Source organism: Myiozetetes cayanensis, unplaced genomic scaffold, assembly GCF_022539395.1.
Source record: "Myiozetetes cayanensis isolate MyiCay16 unplaced genomic scaffold, myiCay2020 scf1, whole genome shotgun sequence".
NCBI lineage: Eukaryota > Metazoa > Chordata > Aves > Passeriformes > Tyrannidae > Myiozetetes > Myiozetetes cayanensis.
In genome coordinates, this window is record NW_026086604.1 from 145,148,667 (window position 1) to 145,162,690 (window position 14,024).

Sequence of the window (14,024 nt, forward strand, 5' to 3'; positions counted from 1 at the left end):
TTGTCTCCAGAGTTAGTGGGATACATCTGTCTAGCTTCAACAACTTGTCAGATTGTATTGCCAAAACTTCATTCAATATGTATGACCTCCTTTAAAGGTACTCGTGCTGTATGCAAAAGAGCTGGGATGCATAATATGTAGGAAAACTCTTATTAAATCTGTCCCACAAACTGTCAAAACAATCAAGCACTTGACATTAATGCTGTAAAGTGTATTTTGCTTTAAGGCTTGTTACTCCATCAATAACAAATTTTTGGTGTTTGAAATCTGTTTCAAAATTAGCATTTTTTTAATTAGAACTGGAAGTTTCTGCTCTGCAATGTGCATATAAACAAGCACCATGTTTCTTAGTTTGCTGAAGTACCTTCTTCTGCACTGCTTTCTTGGAAATGGCTGTTTCTAATAGGTGCTTGCTTCATTTGGTGAATAAATGCTAAGGGAAGGTATTAGTTGTGCTGGCTTAACTTTTTTTTGTCATGTTTTGAGAAGAAAGTTGTCAAGATTCTTTATAAACCTCCTGTGGTTGCTAAATTGAAGTGTAGAACTGGTTTGAAGGAAAGGTAATTCAAGGTTGTCTGAATAGTAAGGCTGGGAAGAATAAGTTGTCGCAATGCTTCAAAATCATCATGGTCCTTATACAGGGAATCTTACAACACCTAAACCATTTCTCTGCTTGTCCCCCTTTTTTATCCCCAAGCGTGGTGGTAGGACAGAGGATGAGATAAAATGACTCTTGCAGAACTGTTGGGTTGCTGTGCAGATACCTCTACAGATGAACACAGTGTACTGCTCTGTCTCCTGAAGGCTGACCTGAAATTAAGTTGCCTTAAAATGTAGCTCAATACTCAACTCCTTGTCCAAGCTGCCTAGATGTGCTGGTGGGTGCTGGGAAGGGAGCAGTCCAGCTTCTGTTGGCAAGTGCTTCCTCGGGTGCTGGAGGCGAACTGGCTGGAAGACACTTGACTTGTGAGAGAGAGTCAAAATGGAAAAGTAAGTTTCATGTCAACTCACAAGTGTCATCCTCAGTTATCCCCCTGGGCTGGGGGAGGGTGGGAGTGAGATGGAGTGGTGGTTTTTTTCAGTTTTCACAGAATTTCAGTTCTGTATTTTTCCTGGTTTTGTTCTTCCCTGAAAAGGTCAGAGCTCTGTATTGTGCCCTTTTTGTACTAGATAGTATAAAAAGTGAGAGTACTTTTAAGTGAGAAGTATGGTTCTTACCCAAAAACTCTTAATGTGAAGTACCTTGTGAGCCACCAGATGGATACGTGCTGGTGAGGAAGGTAAGAAAGCCAGCTGGCTGTCATGACAGGCAAGAACTTGATAGTATGACATAGCAAACAGGGGTTACCTATTATACCTTCTCTGCCCTATGGCAACATCAACTATATCATGTCGTATCTGACAGATCTTTGGCTTAAATTCCCGTAGCTTTTCCCAAGGCTGGGGGCTCTAATGATTCTTTTGCTATTCTGCATGGTGTTATTCTTACCTCAGAGTCCTTTTTCTTTTCCTCTGGTGTTTTACCCTTATCTGTCATGCTGTGATTTTGGTTTATTATTACTTTGACCCTTCCATACTGTTAACAGATTGTCCTCTGTATTCAGAGGCTACTTCTGGGTTGATCAGGCAAGTGGGTAAATGCAGAAGTCTTGCAGCCAGCATTAGTGGGGAGGGGTTAATGACTAACTGCAGCTGGATAAAGGGCAAGGGTATGAGGATGGCATTTAAGAGATAGTGGCTTTATTTGACCCTGTTTAATAGAGGGGAGGAGCTTCACATGTTAAAACCAGAAGTAACATGGAAGATGCCTGTATAGTTAATTCGGAGAAGATCTATAGTTGAAACAGAAAGAAACAACAGTAGCAATGAAAGTTGATCTGAGACTGGTGGTGGGGAGACAGTTTTTGTAGAGGAAGGAACAGTTCAGGCACACTGGTTTTGATGGTTGTGTCTAGATCCAAAGCAGCAGTGGTCTACCACAGGAGAAGTGGTCAAGGCTCAAATGTGTGATCACTTATCAAGACTGCCTCAGTGTCTGCCAGTGCATTTGTTGACAGAGATGTGGTGGAGTTGACCATGTCCTGCTCCAGGGTGGAAGTGAGGAATCAGTGTGAATCTTTGTTGGTATCCCTAAGGGCCACCTTCCCTGTTCAACGCTAAGAGATGTTAGTGTTGTTAGGGTTGGTACTGCTGTACCTGGTGCTTCATGCAGCTTTGGGGACTTCCAGCAGTGCAAGTCATGGCAGGTGGATAGTCTGTGTGCTGATGTTGGATGCTGCGAGCCACGTGCTTTCCAGGAACGTCAGGTTTTGGGTGCCATGTGCATTGCTGGCATTTGTTGACTTTGTGTCACCACTGATCATCCTAAGTCTGATGAACCCTGTTACACTGACTGACCCCCTCATAGTCACACATACTGCTGCAGGGTGGAGCTGCCTTCTGTGGTCAAGATCTTCTCATCATTATTATGCAGTTTGATTCATGTATTTGTACAGTGGATTGCAAAAGTAGGCTGTCCTTGTTGGAACAAATCTGTAGTGTCTTCCATCTTTTGCTGCAGGTTGGTGGAGAGCTCTGTAGATTTCCTTTCATAGTAAGGCTGAAACTACTTGGCTATAGTTGCTGGATATATATCACATTATGTGCTTGGATGATGTTACCAAGAGAGGGAATGTTACCCTTACTGTCTTGTCAGGATTTTGTCAGGCACTTGCCTTCTGTCATCCTACAACAAGGAAGAGAGGAATACATTTCTTACTATTGTTCTTGCAGTTCCAAAAAGATCCTGAGGCCCTGTGGTCATATGCAGTTCAGTAGTACTGCCAAAATGGTCTGTTCCTCACACTTTTCAGCTGCTTATGGTTACTCAGCGCTACAATATGCTCAGGATCACGTTCCCAAACTTCTGTTTTTAAATGATGCTACAAAAGTTTTACTGACATTTTCAGAGGCTTAACCCTCTGCTTGGTGGTAGTTGTAAGAACGGAGTTATGATGGCTACAGTGTTGGCAACAGGGAATCCCATGGCTGCAGTCCTCATAAAGGTCCTTCTCAGGGAAGATTCTTAGGGAAGACCTGTGTTTCAGTGGAACGGTACTGATCCCTTCAAAGAATGTGGTCTTTCATCTTGGTGAGGGTTCTCCTTCTCACTGGTGTGAGATTTGCAGAGGGAAGAGTTTATCCTGTTTTCTAGTGGAAATGGGAAGTTTAGCAGGCAGTGTGGATGGAGAGTGGAAAGATCTGCTTCTTGAAGAAGTGCTAAACCCTGCTAGTCCTGATACTTCTGGCTTGCAGAAAGGTAACTGAAGTTGTACATCCCAGCCACCCTTAGTGGCAAGAAAAAACTGACTGAAAGTTGAGAGTTTGTTGCCTTGTGTGGAAACTAAAACCTTGAAGGTGGGAAAAGGGAAATGCATGGAATGCATTAAAGCAAGAGAGACACATTTTTATTTCTAATGACATAGCATTTAAAACGGATTTAATGATGAAACCATGGCAGTTCCTAAAAGTGTCTTTCCAAGACATTTCATGTTGTCCATACCAGCTGATCCAAGGAAAGGTCAAGTTTATTCAAACACCTAATGAGCTGCTTGAAGTGTGTATATAGAGAGGAAAGACTTGGCTTCTGCCCAGAGGTACAAGTTGAATTTTGCCTCTTCGGAGGGGAAATCAGTACAGAGTTCAGGCTCTTTCCCTAGAAGTGTGTCATAAACTGAAATGGTAGGATCTGATCTTTAGCTTAACAAGCTTCTCTTTAGAAGTTGTTGAGGTTTAACCCAGTGAGCAGCTAAACACCACACAGCCATTCACTCGCTCCCCTGAGTGAGATGGGAGACAGAATCAGAGAAAAAGGTATAATTTGTGGGTTTAGGTAAAGACTGTAATAGGAAGAAAAGGAAAGACAAATAATAATTATAAAGGAATATACAAGTGATGCACAATGCAGTTGCTCACCACCTGGCTACTGATGCCATTGCATTTCTGCTGCCACCTAGAATATTTTAGGCCTAGTCCTGTGAGGAGGGAGGTGGGAAGCTGCTGCAGAGATGCACAGTTTCTGCAGGAAGTCTGAAGGGAATACAGAGAGTGGTGTTTATCTGAGAAGATATAGGTTGACTGGGCTATGAATGTCTGAATTTCCGTTGCAGTTAGGAAACACCAGGAAGCAGTTCCCCTGTTCTATTTAAAACCTTTTGGATGCAGCCATGTATGTGTGTATTCCACGGCCAGGTGAGATGTGTGCCACAGAAGTTTTCTAGATTTTTTTTCTTTTAAGCTTTGTAACAACTTTTTTCATCTTTGACATATGGAATTAAAATTGGTTTATCTTATTTAAAGGGAAATACTGGGCAAAGTGTCCCTCTCTGTTTTTCTGCCAGCAAGGGTGACAAGCAGAGGTAACCGGACTATGTGCCAAAATAACTAAAACATTTCTTCTGACAATCCTTTGCTGAAGTTCCTGGCTTAAATGAAAGCAAAACTGAGCAGTTGCAGGAAAGAAATAGAATTGTTCTCCACATACTTTACTTGGACGTCTAATATGTTGCAACAGAAGTGAACACCGAGGGATGAGCACTAGTGTAGGATGGAGTGAGCCTGCTGTTAAATATCAGGGAATAAAGCACATGCTCTCTTCTTGCTTTCCTTACAGAAAGCATGATCTAGATAGCATCAGGACTCTTGGCTTATGTTTTGAAGGCTCACTGCTGCCAACCCTAGCAAGGGCCTGCAAATATGTTTGTGAGTTTGACCAACTGCTTTGAAATCTGAAGAAAATAAAGGAAGCCATCTGGCTTTGTTTCTAAATGACTGCTCTCAGATTTCTTCTGGCTTGCAGAGGAAAACCTTCAATAAACCTCAAGAAAATTGTGCAATGCAGAAGGAGGGGAAGCAAACATCTCCATGCAGGCTCGTGCTTTTGGTGTTACAGATCATCATGGGAAGCTCTTCTTTTGCAGCAGAAATAGTTCTTGCTAGAAAACTATGCTGTAGACTGTCATATTTATTCCCTTATATCCTGATACAACAGTAGATCAGTCTAGCAATAGGACAGGGTGCCATAGAAGTTGAAAAAGAGCTTGTGTTGGAAATGTTGATCTGCAGTTTAGTTTGTTATGAAGGGCTCTTCTGTGTTTTAGGTCCCTCATCAAGTTACCAAAAGATGTCTCATTTAGGTCCTCAGACTTTCACTCTCACAGGATTATAACCTTTAGTCTGTCCTCTGGAAAGCTGACAGAAGGTTGAGAGAGGAGTGCCACCACTCTGTACTGCAAATCAAGCATGAGTATCATATGAGCAAGTGCAGGAATTGAGCTCTGTGTGCCAGCAAGAGTTTTTGCCTGTAAGCATCAGAAATTAATTTTTTAATCCTGGTATTTTAATGTTGATATCACAAGGAAATTGCGACAAAAATTGATGAAACTACAGCTCAAAGTAGTTACATTTGTATGTGATAATTCCTCATGGTTAAAAGTCTAATAGTAGAATTATGTTACATCTGAGTAAAACACAAACTGCTCATTGTATTATTGTCTCCAGAGGTTTTGAAACAGAATTCTTTATTGACCCAGATGTATCATTTTTATAGTCATTAGAATAATTCACCAAACTATATAGCAATGATCAGCAAAATAGCAACTACACAGCCATAATTAGCACCTGGGGGGAGGAAATCTTAATTAACCATAGAAAGTTGCTAATGATGCGGCCTGAGATGAATGATGAGCTAGTGATGGGTTCTGAGGTTGTCTGCTATCTTGTGAGAAGATCTTTGTTGAAGAGGGATGCTGTAATTCTCTTTCCTACTCAGTTAACCTCCATCAGCTCCAAGAAGTTGTTCAATCCCCTTCTGTGCTCTGAGGATGAATAATCTGCGCTATGAGAATGCCGGTGTCTCCATTTTATTTGTCTTGGTATGGTGCATTAAAGAAGATAAAGATCCCAATGTTCAAGTTAAATCAAGTGTATTTTTCAGTATGAAAACTCCATCTCTGTGCAGTGTAGTGAGTTTGAGTGTAGCTCTGTGTGAGATATTTCAAGTTGAGTAAGCAGACAGACTTACCTAATCTGATGTGACTGACAACATTTCATTTTGTTGAACGCTTTTGTGACAAAACCTAAACTAGTTTGTTCTGTAGGTAAGACTGAATAGACCTAGGAGACTAACTGGGTAAGTCTAAGTCTTAGTAAGTTAGTCTAGAGGCTAACTTAGGCAAGGTGCTAGGCTTGTGGTAGGAGTGGATTAGATGCTGTTAAGTGTTTAATGATTATGCAAACTACGTAAGCGGGCATTTTAGTAGAAAAAGGTGGATTAAAGAAACTACTTATCTGCAACACCAACAGAGCAGAGAATTGCAGCTCTTCGATAGCTGTCGTTCTTGACCCCCACACAAACTGTTTACTGGTGGCTTGCGTGGAGGGTTTTGGGTATTGAGAAATTCTTCCTGCTGAGATAAAACCGGGCTGTGCTGCCGGTGGCCGTCAGCGTGCGATGCCACGTCCGAGGGCAGCTGCACATCTGAGCTTGCACAATGCTGTGCTTGTGGAGCTGTTGTTTGACTTGCTCGCTGGCTGGTTGCATCATTTTGGTCCCCTGGGTTTGGGGGGAAGTTGGCTGCCAGTGAGAATTGAATCTGGGCTTTCCCTCTGCCTGCTGCAAGGAGAGTGAGGATGTGGGACGGGGACAGCGGGCAGGTGGTGGTGCAGCAAAGTAGGGGCATGGCCTCTGTGGGGAAGCAGCTGTTCCTGAGCCCACCCATGCTCAGTTACTCATCTGCTTGGTAAACTGCCTGGTGTTGTAAAGCTTGAATTTTAAAGCTAGATTACATACCACAGCTCTCGTCCAAGTAGTAAAAGGATGAGTAAAACTCAATTTGGCAATTGTTTTGCCTTGACAGTTGCAATGGCATTTGAAACTGATGTGCTGTGATTGCACAGAGTGTTTATGGGACGTTCCGCTTCATGGTGCGAGTGGTCTGGTGTGAACAGAAACGCGACAGCTTTATTTTTTGAACTGGCTTTCTGTCTGAAAACCTGCTCCTTTTCTGTTTTGACAGTGGAAAACTCTTTTCTTTACCACTCTCACATAATACCATAAACAATGAATTGTGTATGCAAATACACTTTGGGTACTTCTGGACAACTTGAGCTTTCAGCCACCTGGGACTTGTATTCTCAACACTCATAAAACACATTCCACGCAGCCCTTCCCTTCTGTCCTGTACCTCCAGGGAGAGGGAGAGTCAGTATAAACTTGGAGGATTTTGCTTGTAACTCCTCTGCCATGGAGCATCTGGTGCTTGGAGTTACCGTAGCAAGGCTCTGCACCCAGCTCCCAGCCTTGCTTCTGCTTGTGTGACACTTCTCCTTTTGGTCTCAATGGATGGGTTTTTTTCCTAAAACTTGAGTACAGTGGATATGTTAAACGTACCACCGTGGAGGATGCGACAAGGAAAAGCTTAACAAACAAAAAAATGTGTGGCTGTGTTCCAAATGAGGGCACATTAGAGCTGAGCCTTTTTGAGGTGTGCAGCCTTGAGTAATCAGGTAACTGATTGCTGCTGGTGCCAGGCTCGTCCTGTTGAGGCTGAAGTGTGCTAGCGGTGTCTGCACATGGAGACAGAGGTGTCATCCCAAATCCTCCTCCCTGCTGTGCTCCGAGTTGGAGTTAACACATTGGCAGATGTAGTTGTGTGCAGTTCCCTGGCCCCTGCTTCGTGGACGTAATGCTTGTGTTACAGTCCTCTCTGAAAACCCTGCCTGATCCTTCTGGGGAAAGGGCAGATAGGAGCTAAATTGTCAGCTTGATTTTCTGCCCTGTCCACGAGCATAGGTCAAAGGCCTGGAATAAAACCTGTGGGACAAAGTTCAAGCAGAGCTGTTGTTTACATGGTTCTGAGTGCAGCTTGGTCATGGTTGAGACATGGCAGTGGGGTGTTAATGACCCGGGGTTTGAATTTCTCATGTCCACTTTGGAAGCCTTGGTTTAGTGGGATACTGTTACATGCACTTATCCCGAGGGAGGGTGGGTGCTGAATCCGGGACTGGAGAGCTTCCCTGTGGCTCGTGGGAGGCAGCAGGTATCCTCTTCTGATCAGGAGCACATCATTACTGAAAGGCTTGTTACAAAGCTTGGAGGAATTTAGGAGGGTTGTTGGAACATTGGTTTTGTCTGTTTTTGTTTCCTCCTCTTTCACTGTTAGGAGGAAAGCAGTAATTAATACAGCTGGGTGTTAAATACAGCGTTTTCTGTTGGCTCCCATTCCTTTCTGGGATTCAGTTCCCAGGCTTAGCACACACAGACAGTAGCAATCAAGTCTTTCAGTTAGTTTAGGATCCTTCTTAGGAGGCAAAATGTTCAGTGATGATCTGTGCTACACTTAGCTCTTCTTATCTTGGATGTTTAACAGCCTAATATAGAAATAGGTAAATTTGTTTTGATACAGAGTGCTTAATGTGCTGGTATTAGCAAAGAATGTGGAAGCATGAACTCTGGGTAGTTGCTTCCTAAGCTGAAGAAGAAATAGCTTGAAAATTCACTCACTAAGTGGTGTCCAAAATACACAGTTTCAGAAAGTTGCTGGGATGCACAGTTTCAATCCCTAATCTGTCCTTATTAGGAAGATTTTGGATGAGGGGGGAGGGGGGAATGTCCCTTGCTGGAGCAACAGTTTAAAGTGCAATGTCCTCTGTCAGCTCATGCACAGTGAACGTGACACCTTTAGTAGTGCTGTTGGATAAGATCAGAAAAGGGTGTCTAAGAACATGATTTGAGAAAAAGCAACTCGTTAAAATCTTGCTGATAGTTGGTCTTTCTGGGATATGTCTGTTGGGTTTTTTTAAGCATTGGTTCTTGAAAAAACTGGCATGACACTGGAATAAATAAGACAGCAAAGGGGTGAGCATGGCAGCAAATTAAATAGAAAACTGTTCTTTAGTGTCTCGTAAACGAATGCTTGGGAAAGGACTTTTTCTGCAGCAAAGTTAAACATAATGTGGTCTGAGCACTGCAAGTGGGCAGCCTTTATCTAAAGCAATTTATTCCTGAAAACAATTTTACTATTTAGTTCCACCACAGCATTGGTTACTTAAGAGGTCACTGAGAGGCTTCCACTGAGTCGGATGGTCTTGAGTCAGAATTTTAACTCGAGGTCATATTTTGTTTGTGCTTCTTGGTGATGAAAAGAGTATAAAGGAGCATGAAGAATATGCTCATGTCCAAAAGCAGCTAATGCACTTGGCAATCTCCATAAGAGTGTATTTGTCCAGTAAACATAATGTAATAGGATCTAGTTGATCCCCAAATGTAGAGGATGTGCTGTAATGGAAATTGTAATGCTTGAAAAGTCTTCAGTTGCAGAACTTTAAAGGTCAGTGCAGAACTTTATATGGTCAATGTATGTGATTTGCCTTCACCATCTTGTAAAATCTCTCAAGACTAAATGAGTTTTCGTTTTTTTCCAGTTTGCTTCTAAGTTCAGTGTTTTGCATTGCTCTAACTGAAATTTGGAACATAAAGTTGTCTGCCAAAGTGTAGCAGTGAAACGGCTTCCAAAGGAAAAAAAATCCAGTTGTGCCCCCTCAGTCCCTGCTTAAAATACAGCATCCGCTGGTCTGTTGTGGTGTGGCAGTAGGAGGATTAATAGGAGAATATATTGGTCTCAAGAATTTTGAGATCATCCTTTTGTCATGGGAAATATGTCCAAATCTCCAAGTCAAACCAAATTTGGCTAATTCTATCCAAATTTTCTGCGCAGTGACTGAAAATGATTTCAAGTTTTATTTGCTTCTTGACAGAAAAACCTTCCAAGTATAGCAGTTTGTTAAATTTAGTTCTGTGAGGATTGTACAGTACTGCTTTTAGATTTGTTTTAAACTGGAGGAGTCGTTTAAATTATGCCCTGTTAAAACAAAAGCAGAACACATACCAAGTAGCTTTTGCACTGCTTTTTATATGTTCAGGAGACCCAGTTACTAGGAATAGGCATTTAATTTAAAACTAGGTCAGTTGTCGTGTATAGATAGTTAAAATGAACCATACAAAGCTCATATTGGCTAGATAGCTATTAGATAGATAAAACATTAGTGTATTTACTAGTAAGTGTGAAGTGATAACAGCCTAAAGACTTGCTTCAATCTGTATTTCTCTTTTCCTTTCTCTACAGGAAAATCTTCACTGACGATTCAGTTTGTGGAAGGACAGTTTGTTGATTCGTATGATCCAACCATAGAGAACAGTAAGTAAATAACTGACAAGCTGCTTTTCTGTACCTAAGTAACTTACCAGAAGTCCTTGGCGTTACACACACTGCTTATGTGGGCATTTACATATTAACATGAAAGCTCATTAATTAACTCTTAAGTCTTATTAGTCTTTTAAACCAACGTGTACAGTACTGCAGCAGATCACTGTGCACATGCTTCTCCAAACAGCTGAATTGTCTTTTAACACTAAATGAGGGAAAAACTAATGAACCTGGCTGCAGTGCATCTCCTTGTATTGTATTATGTTGTTGGACATCAGCGTCCCCTAATGTAGTCGGGGCACTTTAAATTACTTATGTCCTACCTGTATGAAAATGTGCCACTATATACGAGTATTCCAGAGTCTCATATGTCTCATTGGGTCAGTATATCCAGATGAACATAAAGCCATCCACAGCAGTCAGGTTTAAATGGCTACCTTAGAAGGTTGACATGCTGTGGCCATGATAACGTGATCATCTTTTTAATTACTCCTTTCCAGCTGTTTGATAACAAGGCTGGTGCACTATGAGCTTGCTGCAAATACTGAGTATTTGACTTCTCAAGAGTTATTTTTCTCTTAGCAGGTTTTTGTTTGGTTGGTTTTTTTTGGTTGATATTAGTGCCTTTGTGAATAGCTAACATAGTGGGTGGGTAAAGACATTAATACTAAAAATGCTGCCAAGAGCAAAAAGTCACTTCAGAGGTGAGTTACCTGATGTTCATTACAATCCGGGCATCTCTTTCTGAGCTAGAGATGGTCATAAACACTTGAGTTTATGAACACTTGTTCAAACATACTTGAACAACTGCAATGCTACTCTGAGTAACCTGATCATACTGGTTTACTTTAATTGTGTGGCAAATGAAACTGGTTTCATGATTGTAACCCTGGAGTCCCTTGTATTTTAATGACTCCTGAAAAGCAGTGGTTTTAGTGTTTTGAACTTCTGCAGTAGGATGTCGAGCCTATGTGATCCTCTGTACGTTTGAATGAAGCAACCAGCAGAACAAGGTTTCTTTTAAATTTATATGTGGTAATAATTACGACTCAGTAGCTATCAGGATATTTTACTGGGGATTATTTTACTGCTTAGAATAAAATTCAAATGCAACTAACTTTTTGAGAAACTCTCAGTTTGCTTTAGCAAGTCAGAGTAGATACTTTTCCCCTTGGCCTGAAGGATCTGAATGTTAGCTCTTACACAGATGTCATTCATACTAACGCTGTCCATCATCCCTTCTTACTTTGCTAGAATTGTAAGTAAGGTATGTTTTAAATTAAAACTACGCACAAAGTACTGAGGATTAAGTTTCTGTATTTTAAATCTTAATGTCAGTTGGGACAGGTTATTTTTACTCTCTCTGCTATATAAATGCAAATTGTTTAAAGTAATCTTTTTAAGTTTTATGCAGTTATATGGGAATGAATAAATTTGATATGGAGTCAGAGTCCCTACAAAATACCGAGTCTGTGTCGTCTTCTAGCATTTTGACACCTTGGTACAAGCTTAGCTTGTTTCATCCTTTACCTGTTGTCTGTAACTGCTGTTAATAACTCTGTAGTAGTGTGTCTCACACTGGTAGTGTTTCTTAACTATGAAAATACACCACAGATGACTTTTGCTTTTACTTGACTCTTGCACTGCTTGCTTGATCTGAATTCTAATCATGGAGCATGTCATGGCCATGAAGACTTGTTGTGTGGGGGCATCTGAAAAGGCTTAATTTTTCACTTGATTCCGTATTTATTTGGAAAACAAACAGCATTATTCATTTGTTGTAAGTCTTGTGATCTGTGGCTGTGGCTGGAGGAATTTGCTTTTTGAAAGGTAGAGAATTGAAGGTCCCTTCTTGCATCAGAACACAGTGCTGGGAAGTAAAGGTTGAGAACACAGAAGTTATGCCCTGAGGCCCAAAACAGTGGGAAATCTGTCCCATCTTTAAGCCCTAGAATGCCTGATAAAGACAACATTTTAAAATTGTTTCTGTGAGGAACAGACAAGAGAATACATTCTAATTTAAGAAAAATTTTAAAATTATTGAAGGTATATTTTATAAGACACAGATTTGCAACTAGTTGTGATGAATATAGTATAAACTAATTCTTTTGACTCAAGTACGTAATATTTTAAAAATTTTTTTTCCTAAATATAAATCTTTGATCACTCCAGTCTTTTGACACTCCCAGCTGTATGTTTCTGATTCTGTGCAGGGTCATGAGACACAAAGTACGTGATCAACTCTTCTCCTAGCTTGTAGTTTCAAATTTGGTGGACAGTGCTGGCGAAAAGGGTTGAGAAGTCCAGGCTCCTGTACTAGGGACAGTGTTGGAGAATGTTGCATTTTTCCAGTGTTTTTTATAGTAGGTTATAAAACCTTTTCAGTTACATCTAGTGCTTGGGTCTACGCTTATGAAAAAAAGTACATGGTGAAGGGTAGACTGACCTGTGTGATTTCTGTTTTGTCTCCAGAAAATTGTCCTTGTAATTTATTACAGTATTCTACCAGCACTGATGAAAGGGTAGTACTGCAGGTAGCTTAATCTTTATAATTTTTGTCTTCAAATAATAAAACTTGCACAAAATGCTGAGTGTAAAGCTAAATTGTATAGAAGGCAAGCTATAGTCAAGTTCTTACAGGGACAAGTTGTATAAGCTTTGAACAATAGGAACAAGACCTACTGTAATTCTAGTACTTTCATTTTCTAAGTGTGAAAATCTCTACCTTTGAAATTGTAAAGGGAAAATCAGGTGCATCAGATTTCACTGAGTGCTTGTAAAGGTGCAGCACTGCTTCACTGCTGCATTTTCCTTTGCTAGTTTATTTAAGTTAATGAGGATGTTGAATTCAGTTGCTTCTACTAAGCTTGTGTATCGGGAAGAGTAACTTGCAGTGTTCTGTGGCAGCAGCAGAGGTGAGACCTCAGTGCTTAGCAAAAGAGATTTTCTCTTTCTGAATGTCCCAACAGGAGTGGCACCACAATGGGTGGCTGTTCTTGAGACAGCTGGGTTGAGAAACTACTGGAACTACTCCTTGTGGGAATGTTGGAAAGAGAAGAAAGATCCCTGGAGAGCAGGAGTGTGTGGAGGGAGTCTGTGTGGACACTGGGCTGGATGGGGCTTTGAAGGCAGATTAGCTCATGTGAACTAAGATCAGTGCAATGTAAAACTCAAAAGTTTTACAGGAATGAGAACTAGAATCTGAATTTGGAACTCAAATAGGTCAGAAGGAACAGATAATGAAGACATGCACATATCTCCACCCACCCTATCTTTGCAGGGGTGTCTAGTGTTGCAGGAAAGATGACTTGACAGCCCAAGTCTCACGATATTTTCTTCTGGTCCTCCAGTGACTTCCTGGCTGCTTCTTGATTATTGTTGCAGTTTTGGATGGGCTTCAAGCACTGTTTGACAGCATTGTGGTCTTCCTTTCTCCCTTAAACAGGCTCACTAGCTCCCTAAGGAAAGGAAAGGAAAAATCTTCCCCCATGGGCTTCCTACCTCCATCCCATGTTTTTTGGTGCAGTTGTGAGTAGAAGTGTATTAGGAAGGGGGAGGGCGCTGGAGGAACCCTAGTAGTTGTGGAGGGGGTACCTGTAGGTACCTGTGTGCCTGTGAGAGCATCTTTAAGGCTAAACTTCTTCCACAAAGGGGGAATTGTGATTCTCTCCAGGAGCTGCTGGTGAGCAGCCTTCTCAAGGGGGGAAAGTGAGGCTTCTGAGAAAAATTAAAAATAGCTCCCTTGCATCGCACATCTCAGTGTTGTGAAAGATGTCCTGA

The 14,024-nt window shown here is 41.3% G+C and overlaps 1 protein-coding gene across 2 annotated transcripts in view; it reads left to right on the plus strand.

Annotated features, from left to right (window-relative positions):
• RHEB (Ras homolog, mTORC1 binding) overlaps positions 1-14,024 on the plus strand; it is a 39,931-nt gene that overhangs the window by 8,109 nt on the left and 17,798 nt on the right. For both annotated transcript variants that reach the window (XM_050310899.1, XM_050310907.1), the window contains exon 2: positions 10,164-10,235. In XM_050310899.1, the coding sequence (XP_050166856.1) occupies positions 10,164-10,235 (72 nt within the window). The remainder of the gene's footprint in view (positions 1-10,163; positions 10,236-14,024) is intronic.